The 25,122-nt window shown below is 42.6% G+C and overlaps 1 protein-coding gene across 2 annotated transcripts in view; it reads right to left on the bottom strand.

Annotated features, from left to right (window-relative positions):
- Window positions 1-19,261, bottom strand: part of RAB3B (RAB3B, member RAS oncogene family) — a 48,722-nt gene extending 29,461 nt beyond the window's left edge. Inside the window, exons 1-3 of one of the 2 annotated variants that reach the window (XM_021529361.3) lie at window positions 19,097-19,255; window positions 14,185-14,265; window positions 8,869-9,096 (exon numbers count right to left, since the gene is read on the bottom strand). In XM_021529361.3, the coding sequence (XP_021385036.1) occupies window positions 8,869-9,096; window positions 14,185-14,205 (249 nt within the window). In that variant the 5' untranslated portion in view covers window positions 14,206-14,265; window positions 19,097-19,255. Of the gene's footprint in view, window positions 1-8,868; window positions 9,097-14,184; window positions 14,266-19,096 lie in introns of both variants that reach the window. The other variant, XM_021529371.3, reaches the window with a different exon arrangement.
- Window positions 19,262-25,122: the final 5,861 nt, after the last annotated feature.

Below are 25,122 nucleotides of genomic sequence, written 5' to 3'. Positions count from 1 at the left end.
CATGTTAAAGCAGTAAATATCCTGTACACCAAGACCACTTCCAGATTCAGCTGAAAGGTTACTGAAATCATAGTTTTGCCATGACAATGGTTATTTTTACTGAATTTGTTCCCTTTAGATTTCTTGCAGTCTCTTGAACACTAAGTAGCTCTTACACATATTTATAGCAGAATTGTAGCAGAAAAACTGAAGTAATTTCAAACATTTCCAAGACCTCAGAACAATGGCCACAACTTTGAACATGCTACTGTGCCATGTGCAACTCAGAAGAGTAGAAAGTACATCAGAGGAGGACTTTATGCAGATTCTTCCCTTGCAAGAGTTTGCTTTTCCCTAAAATCATTAACCAGTGCAAGTGGAAGGAAATTATTCATCTTATGCTTCCAATTCCCCAAAAATTCAAGAGGAAGTAAGCAGTTCTCACACATTTGCCTCATTTAATATCTTTGCAGTAGTGACTCTTCCTGCATGCTATATTCAAGATGAAGGGCATTCTTCTAAAAGAGAAGATAATTTTTAGCTAGGATAAGGAACCTTAAACAGGTATGGATTTGCAGCAGTTACATAATTATACTACATAAATCAGAATGATAATCAGTGCAGAAATACTGCTCATCTGAAGCTCTGAGTTCCCATAATCAGCCAAACCATTCAAGTCCCTTCTGTGCTTCACTCTCACACTTAGGAAAACAACCTAGGGAAGGGTTTGGTGAGGAAGGGTGAAGAGCATTGCCAAATGCAAAGCCCCTTCCATATCTCAGGAAGCCCAGACACCAACCACTCCCAGGAGGCCTGGAATCTACCTGGAGTTCACACAGACTGACACTTCTGCAACAGCAATTCCACCTCTCCAGCCCTCCTGGGATTGCTGCTCAGGGCCACTCCTTGCTGCTTGCAAGCCAGCATTTATAGCACTGCTCTTTGGTGCCGTTTTCCACTATAATTAATGTATTCATTACAGGCACTGTGGTTTTTCTTGTCATGGTCCTACTTCAGTTCTACACAAGTTTTGTCCCAGTTTTCACTGCACTCACTTGCTCCCTTTAGGACACATCAGCACTGCACAGTGGAGTTGTCTGCACAGGCCCTCACCTGCCAGAGGAGGAGTCCAGAGGTGGAGGGGCTACAGCAGAGTCAGCTGAAGCTGTGCTTTAGCTAAGCCAGGCTTGCTGCAAGTCCCATCATGCTGCACTGAACACAACCTTCCTTCCTTCAGACAACTTCACCTCAGTGTCTCACCACACTGCTCTCAGTGCTGGTGGTTCTACAACCCAGTGAGGGCCAGGAGAGAGTAACAGAGGAATAGAAGTTATTATGGTCCATCATTCCACTCTTGTACATGAACGACTTGAAAAATGCATTTCTTAATTACCCTTGCTTGGTGCAACTTTCCAGTGTTATTATTCCATGTAATTAAGTGATGCACCTGTGTGCTTCATCAGAGTCAGAGTATTTCTTCTGTAAAAAGCAAACAAGAATTCCTCACTTTTCCCCAGCTCTACTTGCTCACTCTTAGACACAACTCCATGATTTTAAATGTTGTTATGACAGTAGTCTGCAAAAACTCGCCTTGCAGTAAGTGCAAAAGTGCTTACAAAGGTGCTCTCTAACCTTTTCAAGAGCAAGCCATGGTGCACAACACAAAGAGGAAACAATTGAAAAAGTAGCTCAGCCTTACAGAAATGTGTACAGCATGAGGTTAAACTGCAGAGCAAGAAAGCAATTTAGCACTTGGTGGTAATTCCAATGAAAACACATTTTTTAGCCTTTTAGAGTTAAAAATCCAAAACACACTTGATGGGAGTTATTTCTCTTTCTTCCCTCAATAAAAAAGACTTGCATTCCTTGGTAAAGGACTTCACCTGGACTTATCAAAGCTGACTCATGCCAGTCTACCACAATTTGGCACTTGGAGCACTTGCTTCCTTTCAGAACTGGGCAGGCTTGGTGCCCGCTGGCAGCCAGCAGAGCAGGATGCAGTTACCATGGCACTGGAACACGCAGCAACTTCACAACTGCCAGGCAGCAGCGCCGACCCAGGGACGCACCGAGGGGAAGCAGCAGGTGAACCTTTGAATAAGCACATGCAAAAGCAAAAACAGCAGTAGGGTGAGTGTTCTGCCTCGTAAACATCCTATGCACAGGGCCCCAGCATGTTCTGTTTTATTGCTCTGGCTGTAAGAAGGCAGAGGGACAGTAAAACCTGGTAGCACCAGGAGCATCTGTGCACACACGGATCCACAGCCGCAGCTCTCTCGCCGTGACTTTACCCTCTAGCACAGCTGCAGATGTCTGGATGAGTTTGTCAGAAAGACAAACCAGCCAGAATCTGGCTGAGAAAATACCACCATCGAGCCTTCTTTGAGTAATACACAAAGTTCAATCACTTGAGTCATATATCACATGAAGGTACTTCAGTTAATGAAGCACAGCAGCTCATAACACAGTGTTTATCTGCTGCACTTACACCTGCTCCCCTCAAGTTTCAAACACTCCTGCCACCTCCTGTTTCAGTCTCTAACACAAATTAGTAGCGAAGCAGTGACTATCTGATTAGCACAGAAATGGATGCAAAGCAGAACTGGCAAACTAGAGGAGTTTTCAAACAAGATGCAAGTGCACAACAGAAGCACAGGATGCCATGTGTGAGCTGAGCAGGACACTTGGGACTGGCAGCTCCATTTGGATGTAGGAACATCTTAGCAATGCTGCAAACCCACACTGTGGCAGAAGCAGAGGAGGATACACTGGGATGCTTAGGCTACACTTTTGGGCTGCAGTGAAGTGACCCCCGGCCATAAAATGCAAGGTGCTAAGCTGCTATTGGAAGATACATCTTATCCCAAACAGGATTTATATTTTCTACTTCGTCACTCTCATTAGTATTTGCTGGACAGCCAGAACAGCTCACCAGAAATCTGGGTTCAGATCAATGTCACCTGGTAAACATTACACTGCTCTGCAGATGGGAGAACCTAACAAACAAACCATAGGCCTCTCAGTTCTCCACACTGCAGGAATGTGCTGCTTTTTTGTCCAGTTTCTAGTACTTCCCAAGAATATTTCCTTCTGTCTGCAGAATCCAATGCCTCCAAAGCAACAGAATACAGAAAATTAGTGCTTATCTCTGGGAGCTCAGTTCACGCTGTTTAATGAATCAGATGATGTTGAACAGCTGGACAACAGAAAATAAATCACAAAGTACATGCTGCTAAATTCCTAGTTACTCCAGCTCTGCTATAGGGTACAATTTCTCACACCTGATAAACGTTTTTAGGGCTTTGGATTCCCTTTTTTAGTTCTAAAATCAGCCTTTCAGGTACTCAAGTGTTGCATAAACATGACACTGCAGTAGACAACACAATGCATGAAAGTTATGTGAGTAAGCACAGCAGTTATATTTTCTCATCTGACCAAATGTGACAGTGTAAATGTGACACTTGAGACAAACACTATGAGAACTCATAAATTCCACCCACTATGTTATCTCATAACTGATCACAGTGCCACGCAGCATATTTAAATATAGAATATACCCAGTCATTATGCAGAAGATAAAATTGTGAAAGAAAATAATAATAAGGGTGATTCTGATGAGACAAAGACAACAGGAAAGGGTTTTGAGGCATGTGAGTCTCAGACCTTATACAAAATTACTACAAAATATCTATTCTGAATTTCTGGTAAAAAAGCATTAAATGCAAAACACTAGGAGGCCAGCAATTCATTTGTCCTCTCAAAGCTTAACTGCCTCACCTCATCAAGGAAATAATTTCCCTTGAAATTTCCCATGCACAACTTTTCCTCTACTGGACAAACAGTCAGCATTGGTCCATTTTCTGTAGGAAAGGTCCAGACCTTTGAACTACCAACAGCTCTTTATCAACAAACATACACTCAACACTGCCCCTGGATACAGCCTGAAACCTCTGAACACGTTTCATTTTACTGAAATGTATAAAACCAGGCCTCCAAGGGCCCAGGAACTGCAAAGATGGAGCACAAAGAGAGATACTACACCTGCAGTGAGAGCAAATCCAGCACTGTCAGCAGGGATAACTGCAGTGGTATCAGAGCTTAGACTAAAGTTGAATTTGGCCTTCACTGTATTGCAGAGTTATAATGAGATAACAGTGAGATTGAGGTGATTAACTATAAACAGAAATAAACCCTCCATGTCAACTGTTTGACTGCAAACACAGCAATGCCCTGCTCAGGAAGCTTAGGCTGTTCAATAAATTCAATAATGAGTGGGTAACTGACCCATCAGTCAGTTTGTCTTATTTGTCAAGGATCTTATTTGTCAAGTTTTTATTTCTCTCCTTTGTATCACCCTCGCAACTCTAATCTTAAAGCCCATTCAAAGTGGCTTGAGCACCAAGTTCTTCTCAAAGCAGAAGTATTATTACTTGAGATATAACCAAGACCTTGGAATTGAATTACAGACACTTACTGCATCTCTTCTCCAGTCAAATATTTTGCATTGTATTTTAGCATGAGAAGCAGTGCTTTACATCAACTCACCCACAATGATTTTCATTCCTGGGACCCAGTAAGTCCTTCATGCTGCAAATAAAACATAATCCTTGACTCCCTTACAAAGATCAACCTGATCTTTTCAGTATCATGAATTTCTCCATTTTAGCTCTTCATCTAAACAGCAAATCAGAAGATTTCACAACTGTGAGTCTGTAAAACCAGAATCAGGTCCATTAGTGCTCTAGAGACACCCGTCACTATTACATCTATACATTTAATTACTGAACCTCATTATCTCTTTTTTTTAGAAACAAGTTTTGTGCAAGCATTCAAGCCTGAAGTCAGTGCTTGCAAGGAACTTAGCAAAACCATGACAGGAATAGGATGCCTTGGGAATAGATGACTCTCTCATCTGAAATGCATAATTAGCTTTTGGTTAAGTGTGCAATTAACATTAAAATTTACAATCAAATATGATGGTGTTCTAATTTTTACCTCCTGTAACTGAAAAAAAAAAAAAACAACTCAGTTGGCAGTGTTACTGCTTTGAATCCCTTCCCTAAGAGGCGAGCTGCACAAGATGATCTTGTCATCCAGACAATGCCTGATACAAAACGCTTTTAAAAACAGTGAGTATTTGCCTTCTGGACAGCTACACAGCAGGGGGGGTATTTTGGTTTACACTTTTCTGTTTTGTAGTGGTAACTGCCACTCAATATAATTAGCAGTTGTCATATTTCTGTTTTTAAAGATCCAAAAAACACAGAGCAATGTTGCTTTGTGCCCTCTCCCCAGCTGTGCCCGAGAGCTGTAACACGTGCTTCAGACATCCACTAAACTTAATCTCACACCCCAACAGGTTTCAGCAGCAAAACCACTGAGACATTTTTATTAATGAGAAGGAAAAACCTTCATCCTGCAGTTTAATTCTGATAAACAGCTCTTAAAAGAAAACCCTTACTGCAGTCTAAATATGCTGCCTCTGTCTTAGCATCACAGTCTTCCTGCCTTTTAACCTGAAGTTAAATGTAATCTCTGTTGCTTTTTGCAAGCAGGGGTTGAAAGTAGTTTCAACTGTAACATCAGCTGCCAAACCCTGTATTTAGTTATGTTTATTATTAATCACATCAATGTTGAGAGTCTTTTGTGTAAGGTGCTGCACGAAAATATAATGGAAATGTAATCAAATTCCTCACACAAAGTATGTATTGGGCAGTGTGCAAGTGTTTGGGGCTGAACTCTGCCAGTGATTTTCTATCAGTTAATTTATGTGACTGTGCATGTAATGAACTCAGACTGGGCCAGCATAAAGGGCCAGAGGCTGCCCCTCAGCAGCCCCTCGATGCCACATTGCTCAGGAGTTCTGCTGTCGTTTTCACCACCATTATTCTTCACCAGCAATAGACACACAAATGCACGGAAGGGAGAAAAAGAAATCTCACCTTGCTCTTACCTAAAACTGAAATCACTTTTATTCATTCACCCTGCTTCCATCTGGATCTGGACAAAGTGGCCCTCTCTAGCTGCTAGGCAACCTGAACTCTGCATTAAGTATTAACTGTTTGCATTTGCTAAGAATATAATAATGTTACCTTTGAGATTTATTTATAATAAAAAAACATACCTAGCTGAAAATATAATAGTTTTCCTCCAGTAAACAGTAATTAGCAACTCTGGGAATATAAAATTGGTCAAGAAATGCAGAAAGATATTATAAATTGGCTCCTTACAATGCAATCATAAGGAAAATGCTTTATACAGAAGTATTACAGATTACAGATGGCAGTGGCGTAAAAAAAAAAGCTAATTCAAGAATTGTATTTATGCAGATATGTAAATATCTATATAATATATTAATATATTTAAGCAATAAATGGTTTTAATTAGATATGAAATTACTAAGCCTCCTCCAACTACAAAACAAACGCTCTCAAGAAAGCAAATTTATTCTATTAACACAGCACCACCATTCCTAAACAAGACAGAAAATAGCTGCAATTAAAACATAGTCAACTGATCTTGGAGCTCTTTAAAGAAAGGGAAAAAAAGCCAACAAAACATTATTTCATAAACCCCTCTCTGAACCATTCCACTGTTTCCATATGCAGCAGCAGTGCTGTCATTCTACCTTAAAAACATCATGAATATCTCTGCTATGTCCTGTTCCTCTCAAGCTAAAGAGATATTCCTTTCAAGTCTTTTTCAAAGCAAATAATTTCCCAGACTGCTTAGTCACAAGCACAACTGATTATTAAAATATCAGTTTGGGTGATTGAGGCGTTAATGTCAACAAAGCAAAAGGCCCACCAATGACACCAAAATCAAACAGAGGAGCACTCTCTTCTGCTCATTCCATGTGACAGCTTGTCAAATCCTCATTCACAAAATACAGACTTCCTCAAACTCAGCACCAACACAAATGCAAGATCTCTGGCTTTAAAATGCTCATCAACTTCTGCTGGAGAAACAAAACCAGGAGTCAGGCCAGAGAGACATTTACTGACACAGCTGGCAGTCTTTATGCGCAGCTGCTCGGCCCCTGAAGCAACATGAATTTTCCTGAGCTTTAAGACAACACAAGAATTTGGGTCCTGCACCCAAATTCTGTTCTTCTGTTCAACACAGGCAACAGGCAGTGTAAACAAAGTCTCACTGATCATGGATGTCTCTGGATCACAGCACAGCAGTAATAACTTCCCTCTCACCTGAGACCTGCAGAACACAGAACAGGGTTATTTGGCACAGCCCTTGAGCACCTCCAGTCTGTCACAGCTGCACTCACTTCAGAGCTCCACAAGCACCCCTGAACTGTAAAAACTCTGGGTCTGTGGAGAAGAGAACATCAAAGGTTCCTAGAAGTGCTTTTCTCTGGATTTTAGAAAAATATTTGAAGTGGTTAAGTCAAACACTCGTACCTTCTTCTTCACTTAATTTCATATTTAACCTGATTCAGATAAGGCTTTAGCCAAACTTAGGGGGAATATAATTGAAAAAATGTCAACATAACTAGAAAATTGTAAGCCAGAGTAAAGGGTTCAATGGAGCCACAGAGCCCCACACTCCCAGAAACTCAACAGCAGCTGTAAATAATTTTTTTAAGTAATTGGAAGACAGATTGGTATGAAAATTATTTCTTTCTACATATAGGAACCCATAGTTTTGGTATTATAATGGACTCCACTCATGTACCCTGGAGAACACATTGAAATGACAAATATAATCTCAGGACAGGCAGGAGACAAACAAGTTCAAATACTGTAGTTTTAATAGAGGTACATAGTGGTTTTGTTAAGGTCCTTGAATCATGACTCATGTCAGGGATCCATGCAAAAAGAGAGAACAGAACAGAAGTTACTCTGGAAACTATCCAACACTTAGGTATACCTTTGATTAAAAATAAATATTAAATCAACAGTCTTGTTGGTAACTCCAATATTACAGGTCCAATGGACTGTAACCTCTGAGGAATTCACCTGACATCTCTTTTCATAAGAAGTTTAAGGTTAATAAAGCCCTTTGTGTCCCAAATCCCTTTAACAGATTTAATTAAGATTATTGCTTAATTCACTATAATCATAGTATCTTTGAAAAATCTCTAATATTTTAAGGTGTTTTCTGTCTTGCTTTTACACCACTCCTTAGAAAATTTCATGCTCTAAAATTCAGAAAGACTAACTAAATGGAAATCATCTTTAGGAACTTATAGGGCCTGAAGTAAAAACATTTTTATTGCCAAAACCCTAAATTAAATCAATCAATTTCATATCAGGTGACCTACCTTAGTTTCAAGGTCAGGATTTTACAACATGAAAATTATCTTTTATTAAATAATTCATTTTACATTGTACCCAGGAACACAGAAATAAAATGAATCATGTAGTCATAGTACAAAAAAAACCACCTCATTTTAGATTCTCACTATTTAAGATCACCACACTAAATAAAAAACCCAGCTGTGATTACTGTAATTTGACATTTAAATGCAATTATTAAAGAATTACCAATCAGGTGTATGCAGATCAATTACTAGATGAAGCCCTTAGGGCAGAAATTGGGTAGAAATGTGTTGCTGGACAGGTACATGAGCTGCAAGAAGATACAAGTATCTTACACAGAGGCCATAAAATGATAGTATACGTTGTGTGTAGAGTTCACTCAAATGTAGAGCAGCTGCTTCGACCACATCAGGACCCTCACCAGCTGAGTGAGACAGTAACAGGAAGAGACCTCCCTCAGTTTACTGCAGAGACACAAAGGTCCATCCACACAGAACTTATGAACAACCAAAATCTACACCCATCCAAAACTCCACTTCCAAACAAGCCATGTTTTACCATCAGAGCTTTGCTGGGATTAATACAAAGCATCTTGGAAAATGCTGGCACTTACCCAAATCTGCAGCTTCACCCTCTTGTCATTCCTGTAAACTGTTTTCACCTTGAAGTCGATTCCCACTGTGCTCACAAAGGCTGGAGTGAAGGTGTCGTCGGCGTATCTGAAGAGGAAGGATGTTTTACCCACACTGCTGTTGCCAATGATCAGGAGCTTGAACATGTAATCAAAATTTTGGTCTGAAGAATCTTTCTGCCTGAATCTGGCATCTGTTACTGAAGCCATCTAAGAAAATGACAAACATGGAAAAAGAACAGATTTAAGAGCAGTTCAGCATTTGTTTTCCTTAACTGTGTACCATATGTTTAGGTTATCTCTCCACTTTTTAATGTCATAACCACTATATCTGCTGACTAAAGAGAAGCCCACTTAGAAATCTTCTTTTAAATTCTGGCTTTAATCCTGTTTAGTGTTCACTCATGCTGGTAAGACTTCCAAACCCAAGAAATACACCTGTTGCACTGCTTTGTGTTTAACAGAGTAACAGATGGCTACTGCAGATTGTTCAAATACTCACGGGGAAACAGCATTCTTTACTCCAGTGGCACTTCTGTTGCTCCAATAAACTGCAACCAAGAACTAAAATCTTTGACAGTGCATCCAACCATGGAATTCATCAGCCAGCCTCCAAGGTAAATAAACCTAAATAATTGCCTAAATAATTGTTTTTACTACTTATATGGAAAATCCACATTTCTAGTGCATGCACCACCACCATTTTATCCTTACAAAAGTTCCTTCCTCAATATTTACAGAAGAAAACAAAAGGAAATGGGTAAAGATGAAAACCAGGAATTTCAGCTGGAAACCTTGAATCCATCCAACACCTATCTAATCCTAAAACTGCCATTAGAATAAAGACTGTATAAAATGCGAGGGCTCGATGGGAGTGCAAACAGCATTTGGAATGGATAAATTATCCCTTCTAGATTCAGAAACAACAACAACAACAACAAAAAGCAGAATACAAATCATTAAGGGCCATGGGCAGCCACAGCTGCTCTAATGTGTGCAGCTCAGACAGTTGGTGGGAAGAGGTAGGACTCTGACTTTTCACCTCTGGTTGTACAGAACACAACTACACAAACCAAATTACTACAGAGGAGGAAAAACAGATCTACCACGCTTTTAATCTCTCATGCTGTTTGAAACTACCACACATCAAATAAGCAAAGGTCTCATCTCCTCATAACAAGTCACAGCATTGGCAAATTGGAGCACAGGTTTGATTAGCAGCTACTTATGCAAACCAGGGCCTGGGCTACTGCACGCAGAGTCAGAAAACACTGAGCAGTGACAGAAGTCTTGCCTTCACACAAGCATCCACAGAAGTTAATTTTCTCCTCAACTCAAATTCACAGGCACCTTTGGGAACAAAACTCACTCCAATGTCTACTCTCAGCATGTGACCAAATACCTTCCTTCTTAGCAAGTCTCACCTGCACACAGGACTTCACCCATTCACTGAAAAAAACCAGCAATAACAACACTCCACAAACACAATAAAAATCAAAACAAACAGCTCAAAATTCACAACTCTAGACCAAAATGCTATCCCCCAAGGCAGTTTAAATAGGGATGATAATTTCACTTAAATTTCCAACAGAGGGGAAACAAACCAAAAGCAACCCAGTTTAAACTTCAGTACAATATGCACAATGGTTTATCTCAGATTAAGCATATGCAACTTTCTCACACAGAAAAGGGCTGGTGCAGCAGACACTTCGTTCAGAGACTGCATTCCCAAGGACAGTTTCTGAAGAAATTTATCAGTAGCTGAATAGTGAACAGCTGCACTGAATGCATTAAATCTTCCCAAAAGTAGTTCTCAGTAGGATACAGCATAATTCTGATACACTCTCTTCTGAACTTCAGCTGCTCTTCAGTCACACTACAGTCATTTGCAAGCACTCCAGAAAACACAAGTACAAATTTTCTTCTCATTAGAGAACAGCTCTTCTACCCATGTGTTGTGGTTCATAGCAGGAATTTCTAAAATGAGGAATTCAACATATGACTAACTTCTATTCAGACACTCAGGCCAATGCACTTACTGCCTCTTTATCCTTAGCAATCTCAGCTGCAAAAATTATGAATCAGGTGATTAGTTGATTTGTACCATCACCACACTGGACAAGAGAAAATTCTCTATTTGAGTAATTTATATTCCCCATACACACTATAATCTCCACAAATGCCATTGACAACATTTGTGCACTTGCTAAAGAAGAAAAAAAAATAATTCAAATCTCTACTTCTCCATTCTACTCACACAGGCTCAAAATAGTGAGAAACCCTCATCACTTGAAGCCTGATCTTTTAAAGATTGAGAGGAAGACCTTTAACAAAGGTATTGCACTAATCATTCAGGAATCAGTATCTTCTTTCTACCCCTGCCTGCCCAGAACCCATCCACACACTCCAAGCTGATCCTGTAACTGAAACACTGCTGCCTCTATTAACCCTCCTAGATTGCTCTAATCAGAATTGTACCTGGCTACAAATGTGACTTTCAGATCTCAGCTGAAAAATCAATTACAGAATGTGGCCAGCTTCAGCAGCTTTGTTAGAAGCACAACACAGAGAATAAGATCAAATGATACTTGTCCAGAACGCTGGGCTGTTGTCATAGAAGCACAGCCCTTGCTGGCCTCTGTGCTGCCTGAAGATGCTGCAGGTCAGCGTCTTGAATCACCAGAGGCAGTCAGAGCACAAAAATTTTAAAGAAAACTCCATCTCTTTGCTTAAATTTCACTTTTCCCTTTCCCCTCTAATGAATAGAGTGAAACTGAAAGAACTTTCATACTAATTTCTGATTATCCCTCTGTTGGCAGATCATTACTTGAAGCTGTGCCCCACCACCAGCACTTGGGCTGGAAGTGTTTACAGGGCTGCCCCTGAATTTGTGCTTGAATCCCAGAGCCAGGGAACAGCAGACCTTTCTCCTGGTCCTCCTCCTCTCCCTTTTCTCTTCCCCACCTGTTGTCTCCTCTGCTCCAAGCACTCCCTAGTCATGTCAGCACTGAGGACCCCACAGAGAGATGGTTCAGAGAACAGAGAGATCCCAGTTAAAAATAAATCCTCCTACAGCTTCTCCTGTTTTGCAGGGCTGTTTGTAAAGTTGGTTCAGTTCCTGATCCCTCACGACTGAGAGAGCCAAGCAGAGGGGACGGAGCAGTGGGAAGTGGTGGCAGTTGCTATGCTACTGAGAGAAAGGTCCACAAAATCACATCTTCTGCAGGCCCTCTGCACCTGGAGGAGATTGTGCAGCACAGGGAAATGGAGACAACATGCTGAGGTCAGGCAGCTCCTGTCCAAATCACCCAAAGGCTCACAGAGCCATTGCTCCCAGGGGATTGCCCTGCCTCCTTGGTCCAAGGCCATTTAGCTGGCAGTGCAATCCCTGCTCCCTGGGCACACAGGAGCCTGTTACAGGAGACCAGGTCAAATACAGCTGGCATATAGAAGGCAAAGGAGAGGCTCATGACTGTTTCCATTTTGATTGTCTTGGACTAATCCTCAGTAAAATACTTACACAGGAAAGATTTTGCTACAGGACATAAAACCCATTACACAGGAGAGGGAAAGTCTGCCAATCAGATTGTCCTTGAGAACACTTCAGCATGAGACCTTGCATCATTTAGTTTTTTGCCTGGGTAACCCCCATTTTTGTAGCTAAGAGCATACTCATATTGACAATCTTGTTTCCCCACATGCATTAGCAATGGGAGCAAGGTCTCAAACACGGCCAGTTACTAGTTTTGTGGGAACAGGCAGTTTTGTAGCTCTGAGATACCTTATTATTTCCCTATTGAGGAAAAAGCCTGCAGTGTGAGCTCATCTTTTATTAGACAAAGAAACCACATAAGAGCAGGATGCTGCAAATGCTCTAAAGCAATAAAATCTTAATCAGACCTTATTAGCCACCAAAGAATATATTCCTAGGTCAAGGTGGCTCTCCTGCCTTTAGTTTCTATTTTGGTCTAATGAATTTTAAAAGAAAAAAGCCAATTGCCCTAAGACGCCTCCATGGGAAACCAACCTTTGTTGGTTTTAGTGCTCACTGAAATGTGTCACATAGATGGATCCATACAGCTGTGCTCAATTTGTGACCAGCATCATGGTGAAGACTAGAACTGGTTTATAGTGCAACACAAAACATCAAAGTGTTTCCACTCTTAGGAATCACTGGAAATGGTCACTGTAAGCCCTGCTCTCCAACATTTTATGCATAAGCCAACTTCAAGAAAAATTTAAAGTGTTGGCTAGAAATCACCTGATGTATCTCACCATTCATTTATTGCCAGGAAAAAAGGCTAAGATTGACTTTTCGTGTTGTCAGCCCCTACAGTTTTGTCTACAAAGTGATGGAGGGCTGTTCTTCTTTATCCTCACAGACAAGAAACAAGAAATCCAATCATTACCTTGGAAGGTTACATGCCTATTTATTAGCACATGGGTGTGTTCACAGGCATGCTGTTTCCACTTCCCATTCTCTCCCACAACGGCATGAGAAAGAAGTCTGAATTTGGGAGTCTCCTTTTCTGCTGTCAGTCACCCCAGTTAGCCATGAAACCTGCTCACACTGATGCAACTTATACTTCAAACGAAGTAGTAAGACACATTTGCAAAATTCAACTTGTTATGAACCTGGGTATTTCTCTATATTATAACTTCTGGACAGTTCTAGCAATAAAAACCTATTTTAACATGCTTCATTTTTAAAGCCAAAACTGTAATTTCCTATATTTGTCTTATGCTATTTACGACCAGTAACAATTTAAATGTGACAGTTTAACTGTTTCATCATCATGCACTAACACACATCTCTTTAATTAGGCAGATGAGAGGATGGGGTGAAACCACTCCTCTGTATTTCTACAGAAACCCATGAGAGGTGCTACTAATGTGCAACATAACTTCTTCTCAAAAGTGTTAATACCTTGTGTATTTTTTTCCCAAAAAGTCTTAGAAAGTGCATTTAAGCTAAAAATATTCTAGTTCACAAATTACATATCTATGTCAATTTTCTATTACAAAAACTCACTCCTTTATGTGCTCTGTCATTGGAAAATAAATACTGTTTTCTTTTTCAGAAATGAATTTCCATTCTGAACCAAATTTCTACCAAGCAGTGGAATTTTTTTACAGCCAATGTATGCTGTCCTAAGGATAAAGCTCATAAAGGAAACAAGGCCGTAACCTTAGAGACTCTTATACAAATGCTGTTCTACAAGATTTATCAGAAGCAGAAAACAGAGTATGAGCAATTAACATAACTGCTAATAAACATTGCAAGCAAGCGATAGTTACCAATTTAGATCTATAATCCATGAGAGAGATGAAGGCTTTGCTGTGAGTATATGAATCAAGAGAGTGGTCACACTGTTGAACCTGCGATGTAGAAGCAAAAGGATTACAATGATTATGATAAAGATGAATAATAAGAACATTAGGTAAGGGAATATGGGTAGGCAGGTTAGGCTGGGAACACAGTGCTGTGTAAGGTCTGAGCTTCCTCCATTGAAGGTAAAGAGGAAAAGTCCTGTAGTGTACAAAGAGAACAGAAACAGTGCTTGAGTTAGTGACAGATATTAAGATAACAGCAAACATTTGAAGCCATCAGTTTAAAGTTTATTAAAGGGAGATTATCTTTACCAATCTAAAATTAAAGTTCCGGATAAATTTCACAAGTGGATGGAAAACCTTGGATAGGAATCATTACACATTTCCTGAAGAAAGGCAGCAAAGCAAATGGAACCAAGAAGCAGCTGAAATCCCTCTGTACACAAGGGTGTTTTGCACAAAGCCTGGATCAAAGTCTACCATGCTACAAAGACAACTGCAATAGGACATCTGCAACTTATAGCACATCTACACAAAAACATCTGCCTTAAAGTAATAATTATTGCAGATTTAGAGCAGAAAAATGTAACAGAACATAGTTGTCTTTTTCATGGCTAATACAAAGTAAAGGCCAAGTTTGTGTCTGATGCATTTTCTCTCTGTTAAGCCAGGGTACAGCACCATTTGTCATCCTGACTTGCATTATGTCGCCTTGTGGAGACTGCCAAAACACCTGGGCACACTCGGACCTTATGTAAATAACAGGCTGCAGCCACCTACTCCAGGCCACAATTTGGATCAAAGACAAATAAATCCTCTCTCAGGATCCACACAATTGACAATCACCTTGCTTGGCAGCAAAACAGAAGCTTGGTCTTGCCCAAAGTATTGCACATTTTTCAGTTAAATTTCCTCCTACTCTCACAGCCCTGCCCTCTGCTCCCTGTGACAGCCTCTGGCTCACTCTTCAATACTGTCCAGAACTTGACTTTGGGGTGTCATCCAAATGCCACTCAACTGACAGATCCAGAACAAAAACAATTTAACTCCCTACACAGAAAGTCAATGTCTATTACTTTAAAAATGTGAGCTCTTCATCTTTACCAAAATTCATTTATTAATGAATCCAGAAGGCTTTATGAGAAGATGCTTGTAGTGGATTTGTTCTGGGATTTACATGCTACAAAAAAGTTCAATATATGCATGACAACTAAAGGATGAAAACCTCTAAGCAATGTCAGTGTTTATTTTCATTCCCATTTAGATTTGGGAACATAGGGTTTAAAAACAGCTTTTAAAGGATTTTTAAGAATTTGATGGGTGTGGAACACAAATCAAGAACCAGCAGGTAGCACTTTTTTGCCATCTAACTTTACAACAACATTTGGTTCAATTGTTGTTAGAAATATTTCCTCAAGTCAAACATAAAGCCATGCCTCTCCCATTTCCTGCACAACATTCAATATCTTCAAAGTCCATTTTAGAGCCACAATAGAATTCTCAGGAAGGAGGAATTAGTCCCTCTAATATGACAACAACAAAAAAAAAAAAAAAATAAAGAGCTAAAAGTTTCCACCTTTGTACTCTCTTCTATGAGTGTTGTTTGCCACTCTCTTATTATCACATGGTTCCATGCCTATTGGCAAGCACACTACTCCAAAAATCAGAGTAAAATATGTAACAGTAAAAAAATCTTCCATGGTAAAGGGGACCCACTAACTGAACTCACCTCAGCTCTCTCCCAAAGGATGCAAGGAAGAGGGGATTTTTATCTTCCCTATGCCCTAAAGAAGGGATGCAGAGATTTCCACAACTCCCTGAATATTCTGTTGAATTTTGGAATCCTGGAGCCAGCCAATTTCTAGGTCTACAGAACTGCAAGCTGAGGCTGACCCGAATCCAGTCCTATCCCAGAGAACAGTGCACACTGATGAGGTTGTGGGCTGTTACAAAACTCACCATCCTCAAAGCCCTTCCTTCCTGTCACAAACACTGCTGCGATGGTTGAAACAACAGAAACCCGGAATTCAGTTCCCTTCTCGTCAGATCTCCAGCCTTGCAGCTCTGCCTCTCTTTCTCAGGAAGGAACTGGCAATAGTGAAGCACTTCTGAGCACCTCGCTGCTGAATGCACTGAAGGAGCAGTGACATGAAAGCACCCAGAGCAACACACAAGATCAATCTGTACCAGCTCTGCTACAGGACACATGTGGGTCCCTGCTGGTCCTTCCACAGCTGGAAGGCAGGGCACAGCCACGTTCTGCCCTGGGATGCAGCCCTCCATGGAGAAAGCCATGACTGTGCCCTTTTATGGTGGAGGAAGATAAGGGAAGTTCAGACATATGATGGCACTCACCCTATCTGGAGCTAGAGGCCATATGCAGGCTCAGGTAGACACCCCTGCATCAATGAGCAGGAGACACAGATTTTTCTGCACCACGGGGTCTAAAACCTTTCACTTATAGGTAAAAACAAGCTGTTGTCCTCCCCAAATCAAGTGACCTGAGACTGGAATTGTCTTGCAGAAACTACCTGCAAACCAGAATCACACAGAGACAGGGACAGCTCAGGATGCCTCTGCAGTGCAGAAGTCTAATTTGCTGCCTTTTATCCTCCTCTTCCAAGCAGAAAATCTGTGATGAATAAGTTAATTCATTTCTCTATGCTATGATGTTCTCCCATGCTGCTAAGTAAGCCACCTGCTAACTGGGATTACAATAAGCACCCTCACACCTCCCATTTTTTAATGAGCTAATACTTCCAAACATAAATCTTATTGCTTATTTCAAATATCAAACTACTGCACTAAGCTAAGCACACATTTCCAGGAGCTCACTAAATATGCAGAACCTGAAGCACAAGACACATTTTTACAGCAAAAAGCATACCTGAAATGACCAGTTCAGGACATTTCTCAGCATTAGCCATTGAGAACTGCCTCAAAAAACCCTACTTCTTCAGCCCAACCAGTAACAAAAAATACACATGTAGCTACTGGGGAGGACAAAGTGGACATGAGAGCCCTTTCCTGGCACTACAACCAGCCAGCATGATGCAAGACCCTGAACTGTGATGCTGTGACCTGCACATTTAATCTGGAGCTGCATGAAATCATATGAAAATGAAGGTAGGAAAAAACCATCTCTGAACTACACAGCAAACATAACTACTACATGACAACCAGCATGTCAACAAATACTAGATGCATTGCTTTGCTACACACAAGAGCTACTGCTATTAAAACCTAAAGCTGGTAAGTCTTCTCGCTTTGTCACCTGAAAATATATCTGGTCTGCAAAGAGGGAATCACAATTTTGTCAAAATTGCAAAGGAAGCTTGATTTTAATTTGGTTTGTCTCTCTTCTGACTTACAGTATAAATTGTTTTGATAAAACTGTCCTGAAGACAGTGAAGTCCCAGTAAATGCACATATAACCACCTCCAGGACAGCAAGTACAAATAACAGGAAATAAAAGCCTTTTAGTTACACACTTCCATACAGCAGTGTATGGATTCAATTTTGTACCTCCTACAACCTAATACCAGTGTTCCCATTATCTGAATACAGTTACAAACATACAGATCAAAATTATAGTTCCAGTGACATTTTTACCTTTGGAGGGGGAAAAAAAGCATTCACAAGAGAATGTTATTTGGACCCAGAGCTAATCCAGGCAACTCTGAAGTCCTGAAAACTATTATTTGCACAAGTGAGAGTACAGCACTGGGTGAGGAATAAGTGATGAGAAACAAAGCAGAAGTCAAAAACAGATTTGCAACCAAAGAATTTCACAGAAACATGTTCTGAGACCACGGTCTTATATTGTCTCAGGACATGGGAAAATCCACGTTACAATAATTCCCCCCACTTTGCTTTGGGTTTGTTTTTTTTTTTTTCTTTTTTAACAAGTTACACTTAATTTAGGTCAGATCAACCTGATGCACTGAGCAAGCCCACAAGCTTGTAAGAAGGAAAGGACAGCGTGGAGACAGAGCCTTGGGAGGCAAAAAAGGGTGAGCCACTCGTGCCGGTGTCGGCGATGCCGCTGCGGTCCCACCGGCTGTTACCGCGCACACCAGCGCGGAGAAAACAGCGGAGAAAACCAACGCGTCGTCCCAGAACGCATAGGAAAAAAAGACAAAAACAAAATACAAAAACAACATGCGTTTTGCACAGCACAAACTGGACAAACTGGAGAGTGTATACTTTATAGGAACTAAATTAGAAGATGGATCCGTTCGGTTCGGTGCGGCGGGCTCGCTGGCCGGGGCTGTAAGGGCAGTGTGGGTACAAGCAAGTCCGCTCCGCCGGCTCGGGCGGGCTGTGCAGGCAGCAGCGGGTCCCTGCCCTGCCCTGCCCGAGCAGCCACGACGGCAGCGGGTGCCGCGGCTCCCGGCCGGGCTCCACCGCCGAGCAGTTGGGTTCCTGCCGCCGGCTCCCCCTCCCCGAGCCGGGCACTGCCCGGGCTGAGGAACGGGCGGGCTCCGCTCCAGCTGGAGAACAGCCGGGAAGGCCCCGCTCTCCAGCCTCCCCGCTCCCGCGAGGCTGAGGGTATTTCACAGATAAGGCGATATTATATCGCCTCTCATTGCTGGGAAATGTTTATCTTGGCGATGGAACTGCTGCTGCCCTCTCCGCCCCGCCGCTCCCGAGGGCTGCCCGTTACACCACACCTCGGGGCACGGAGCTCGCCCGCCGGGCACCTCCTGCTTCCCGTCCCGCGGAGCCCGGGGACAGCCCCGACGCTCGGGGCGAGGAGGGCAGCAGGAATTTGTGGGTCCCGGTGGGGCCATGGGGCGCCAGCCCCCTCTCGCCACCTTCGAAGGGAAGCAGCCCCGACGGCGCGGGAGGAGCCCCCTCAGAGGGGCACGGCTCTTACCTGCGGCGGAGGAGCGGCGGCGCCGAACCGAGCCGGGACGAGCCGAAGCGAACCGAGGCGAACTGAACTGAAGCAAAGCGAGCCGAGCCGAGCGGTCCCGCGGCCGCTGCTCGCGTGGCGGAGCCGCCCCCCCGCCGGTACCTGGGGCGGCCCCGGGGCGGAGCGCGGCGGGGCGGGGCGGGGGCCCCGGGGAGCGCGGGAGCGGGAATCGCCTCAGGCGCTCCCGGAGCCCCCAGGCAGGGAAAACGTCCCAGGTGCCAGCCAAACTTGCCGTTCTTACCGCACGGGCTGGGTTCTCATCAGTAGCACTGTTAGCTCTGATGCCTAGTGATGGCCGATGTGGCGTCAGGCACTATATTTCTACTGGTGAGAAGACAAAAATTGAGGCAGTGGCTACGATCTAAGTCGCTCACATGAAGGAGGTCTGATGAAGAGGTTGGGGTGGACCCTCTTAGCTTTAAAACCATTTAGACCCCAGAGAGACCTGACTGTGGTCTATTCCTTTCCAGGAAACCAAAATAGCCTTTAGAGATGATGCTCTGGACAATTAACAAAATACTGAGTTTTAAAAAACATGTTAAACATTATGTGTGACATAACTAAGAAGGTGCTTCCCTAACAACCAGCAAAGGTGGCAGGATTTAATCAAGTGCCTCAGCACAAACACAAGGTCTTGTTGGGCCCCAGGAGAGAGGCTCCTTGTGAGGAGGTGCCTAAAGGTTCTGGATCTGCAGAGTTTCTGCCTTCAGGCAGTACCTCTGAACTCAAACCCCTAAAACTTGGGGGTGCAGATGTCTTTTCATCCTGCCATGTCCTCCAGAGCACTGCTGCTTTCTTCTCAGTCTCATTGTGCCTTTTGTTTGATGTGCAGCACTTTGACTCAGCTTGGACACTGCCCACACAGCACAGGAATGATTTTGTCCACTTTTAAAAGCTTTTTGCACATCTGGTGGTCCTCAGCATCTGATCCTCAGCTCTGATCTTCAGTGGTCTTTGGACTGGCTCATAGGTCAACCTGTCCTTGGAGCAGCTTGAGCTTTAAAACCTTTCAGCCACTTCAGAGGAGTCTGACAATTGATTTATTGCTACATTTTGTCCAGGGCAGTTGACTAGTTACCAGTATCGTGGGAATGTAGAAAGCTAAGGAGCACAGTAGTACTATATGACTAGCATATGGCTAAGGGAACATTTTAGGAAGAATTACAGGAGAGATGCTGAGCACCTTTAAGGAGCACATTTTTCTCTCTGCAGTTCAGAGATGCCATACAGCTTCTCCATTTTACTCAAGTCTGTGCTATCTGCCAGGTAGCCCAGGGGACAATTCTACCCAACATCAGAATAATTTTCTACCCTCATCTAGAACAGAAATGTGTATTTGCCATCAAAACCCCAACTAAAATTACTGTTATATAAACCAGGCCTTGATTTAAGCCTTAAGCAAAATAATAGTTTTGTGTAGGCAACTAGAAATAATAAATAGTGTAACAAAATCCCAAACTCATTGCAAGTATTTCAAAGACAGCCTAGCAAGCTCGACACCTAAAAAAGACTTTCCAGCTCCTTGCAGTCCTCTTATTGCTCTAGGATAGCTGATCTCTGCCAAAACCTGACTTCTTGTCAACCCAGCATGGGTAGAGCTCTTCTTTCAGTCTGTTGATTGATGCTTAGTCTAGAAAATCATTGTGATCCCACAGCCCTATAAAGCACCAACACAGAGTGCAAATGGTCATGGGCACATACCTGCACCTTTGATGCAAAGGACACATCATGGCTGAGGCTCACTTGGGCATCTGGCAGTGATCTGACACCCCATAACCACAGCCACAAGTGCAGAGCCACTGTTCAACAATCCTAATTTCCAAAGGCTTTTCTATATTTCATGCTACCCCTAAAATGCCAGTGTTTAGCTACAAGCACTTTCTTAGTCAGGGATAACCAAAAGAAGGCATGCACTCAGGTAATTAGGAGACAGGAGAATACGTAGTGATTTTTGCTGTCTATCACCTTGTTTAGACGTGTTTCTATAATTTATGGAGTGAATATTTTTTGCTCTCCTAGTGCACTTCCGTGCCAGGTTTTAGTGTTGTATGGTCATGAATTGCTGACACCACTTCCAGTGGGGGAGGTCTTTGTTATTCTAGATTTATAGATGGGGAAATAAGGAAACAGGAAAGAACTCCCACAAGCACACGGAGGTGGAAGAGCAGATGCTGTGCTTTATCTTGTTTTCTGACATGTGGATCTATCTCACTCTCTCACAGCAGTCAGGAGAGCACATTTATCAAGCACAACATACATACTCTACTACTCTCTCAACATTTTTAATTCAAAACACTCCATCCTCTCACAGTGCAATTGATCTGAAGAAACAAATTTCATCATTTCTAAAAATGGTATTTAAAAAAATTAATTTATCAATTCATGTATTGATTTATTTATTCTTAAAGCAAGAGCAGCACCAGAACAGTTAAATCAGCTGTTGTCCAGGGGTGCCAGGTGAAAACAGGACACCCACAAACAAAATCCTCCTTGTTTGAATAGGCAGCACTCATCCAGGTTCTTCTCCACTTCAGTGTGGAATAAAGAGGATGTCAGGCCCATGCTGTGTCCCCAGGATGTGTGTGAATTTCATCCCTGTTAACAGAGCTAATGCATCCAAATCCTCACAAATGCTCTTTGAACACTGTTCATAATATCAGAAATAGCACAATAAAGTGACATCCAAATTTGACTGTGCTGCCAGTGCAGCTTATTTTATGCACAGCACGTTATGTTGTGACCTGAAGCACTCTCAAAAAGCAGGGAGAACATCTGCAGTTCTCATCAATTAATATTTCTGCAGTGCACCTACCTACTTCATGCTCTGTGTGTGCAAAATGGTCCAAAAATGAATGTATACCAGCAAATAAACTCTACTCAGCAGCCAGTTACATACAGCCTTAGCCAAACTCAGTCCACACACTCCTGCCCCTTCAGCTCTGCTCCAGCTCCTCCCTTGCCCTGACTTGGAGTGGTAACAATGGGATCATGACGTTTTGAGAGGGTGGAAACTAGGAAGTTGGCTCCCTTTCACTCCCCACACCACAGCAGAGACATGGGAATGGAGGAGGAGATTCCTGTGTTGGGGGGAGGAAAACATAACACGGGAGCAGCACCACCCACTTGAGATCCCATGCCCAGGTCATACCCTGCCTGCTCCCACATGCTGGCTGCCCCCTGCACTTTTCCTGATGCCTGTGCCCCGTGCTGGGATGAGAGCCAGCACAGGGGTGTGTGACAGCCTCTCTCACTGTTCTGAGTTAGAACCTGGAATGCTGTAAGCACAGGTCAGACAGTCCCTGCTTCCAGCATAGTTGTGAGCAGAGAAGTTTGGGTCTCCATTTTTTTTTTTTTTTAAATTTTTTTTCCCATAATCAAAGGAACTTACTGCAGATTTCTCCATCACAAAATGGTGGCATGACATTTTTCACAGCTTGGAAGGATCACTCAAGATTTGGTCCCTATTGCCACTGCCTGTGACCGGTCACAGGGGCTGGCTGGGACTTGTCAGTGAAGATTCCTCCTCCTTGGATGGTGCTGACGTGGTGGCACCGGGCTGGCACTGCAGGGGCAGGAGTGGTTCACCCTGGACAATGGCAGGCCTGGGAACTGTGCACAGCCACACCTTACTCTAGACAAACTTTAAGGGGAAAAGCAAACTGAGATTATTTGGCTAACTGCTTAACAAATCAGCACCTGTTTCTTCAAGGAGGAAAGGGGGAATGGGTTAATACGCCAAATAGTTTTGAGACAAAGTAACTTTTAACATTTAGACAGACCTTCATTATTGTTTCCTGGTTTCCTCCAGGCAGCAACCTTCCCTCTCCAGTCAGTGCCAAAGACAACTTATACAGCTGTGTGGATAGGAGATGCAACCTTTCAGAGAAACTTCATCTTTGGCTTTGCTGTCTTTGAAATGAGCATGGATTTGCAGTGATGAACCCTTTTCATCCCACTCTCTGGAGAGAGCTCTGTTCAGAGTAATTCCATCTTTATTGCTTTCTGAATCTCTATCCTCAGGCCTCAACTTTAGAGCTACCAATAGCGACAGTTGTCAAGGAATAGCCCTGGAGTGGTTCTCCTGGCTGGGCAAACCCAAGCAGGCACAATAACAGGTCAGCTGCAAATAAATATCACAGCATAACATAAATGCAAATACCTCTCCTCTTGCCAAAAGTTAAGAGAAGTTTCATCACCTCCAACGATATATGACCTCATATTCATAGGGGTTTAATAATATTTCACTTCAGAGCTATTTATTACAGGAACTCTGAGTGAATGAAGCTCATTAGCAGTTTGATACAGGCTAGACACAGTGGCAGGCAGACAGCCACAGGGACAAAAGTGCGTTTGAAGTAGATGACTCCTAAACTCAGCATGCCAGGATGACAGATGGGGCACTCTGGCCATGCAGGCATTCTTGGTTGTTGCAGTTTTGTTCCCTGCTGCTTAACATGGCAAAGGAAAGGTTTCCTGAGTCTCCAGCTGAGACTTCCTTAAAGCCTGTCCAGCCTCAGGTGCACAAAGCAACCTCTGCTCCCAGGCAGCCAGATGGGAGCTGCAATCCAGGCACTCCCTAATTAACTTTGGGTTTTGTTTTTTTTCCCTCTGTAGCTTGTTTCTGGAAGAAAGGGAACTGACAGCATGTTTGTTTACAAGAGATTAATTCAGCCTAGCAGTTCTCTGGGTCTGTACTAAGAATTTTGAAGTGTCTTTGGCTTTTTTATCACCCTAGGAGTAAAAGCTGAGAATCCAAGGGGATTTCTAGATACATCTGAAGAAGTGATCATGTAAGTTACTGCAAGTCATACACAGATGGGTAGAAGAAGAAACAAAGCTGATGGGGGCAAACTAATCGAAGGTCTTGGTTTCTGAGCAGTGCTGCAGTGTATCATTAACTTCAAACACAGCTACTGGAAACACTGACCTGCAAGCAGCTTCTCTAAGCCCTGGGGACGTGCTTGTGTGCATAAAGTCACACAACATACAAAAAGCAACTGCTGGGTGGATCCCTCTGCACAGAAGAAAATGCCAACCATCTGTACCATCTTAACAAGATTATGAAGAAGAAGGATGCAAATAATCTGCAGTAGGAGATAGCAACAAAAATATTCAGGTATAAAACTAAGAGGCGGGAAAGATAAAAATACTTAAGTGACATATCAAAAATAGGTCCACCCTGCAATCCAGAGATGTGAAACCAGCTTTTACACAAGTTAACCAGCTGTCCCTAGAAATCAAGCTGTGAAAGCACATAAATCGTATTCTGCTGAGACCCCAGCTAGACACCAAGCAAGCCAGCAAGTGCCAAGCTCCATCCTGCTACAGCGGACAAAAGAATGGTCTGGAAAAGAGCAAATGGAAGAGAGGATGGGGAAGCTGTACCAGCTCACCATGTCTGAACATACAGAGGGTAGAAAGGATGAGAGAGAAAGGAGGCAGCTGAAGAACAAAGGGAAAAGGGTCATTAAATAAGTTCTTCCTTCCAAAGTACCAAGTCTGGAAGGCATGAAGTGCTAAGGAAAGGAGATGTGTCAGACAAGATGTGAAGGAGGATAATTCTGAATCAGGGTGGTCTTAAATGTAAAGAATGATGCACATTGCCCATACCTGTCACTGAAGAGAGATGTCTGTGAATGAAGAACTTTCAAAAAATTACTTTGAGGCCACATTGCTCCAGGCATCAGAGCATTTTGCAAAGAAAGGGACATTTCATGTACATCCCACAGGCTACAACTTCACTGCAGAGAGAAGACCAGGGTAGAGCTGCTGCAAAATCATGCATGGAAACCCACAGAGGTGCACCCTGCTAATTTGCATCAGAGATTGCTTTTTAATTATGATTTGTTAAATCCTATCACAGATGAACACGCAAAGTCCTCCCCCTGCTGGCAAGTAAAAAAGCCATAGCGATGATTTTTTTAGTTATGTCAATCTAGAGCTCTAAATAAAATGAGCATCAGATAGGAACATTTTTATTTGCTCAA

Source organism: Lonchura striata, chromosome 8, assembly GCF_050655825.1.
Source record: "Lonchura striata isolate lonStrDom1 chromosome 8, ASM5065582v1, whole genome shotgun sequence".
Classification (NCBI taxonomy): domain Eukaryota; kingdom Metazoa; phylum Chordata; class Aves; order Passeriformes; family Estrildidae; genus Lonchura; species Lonchura striata.
This window is presented reverse-complemented; position numbering and strand designations above follow the sequence as displayed.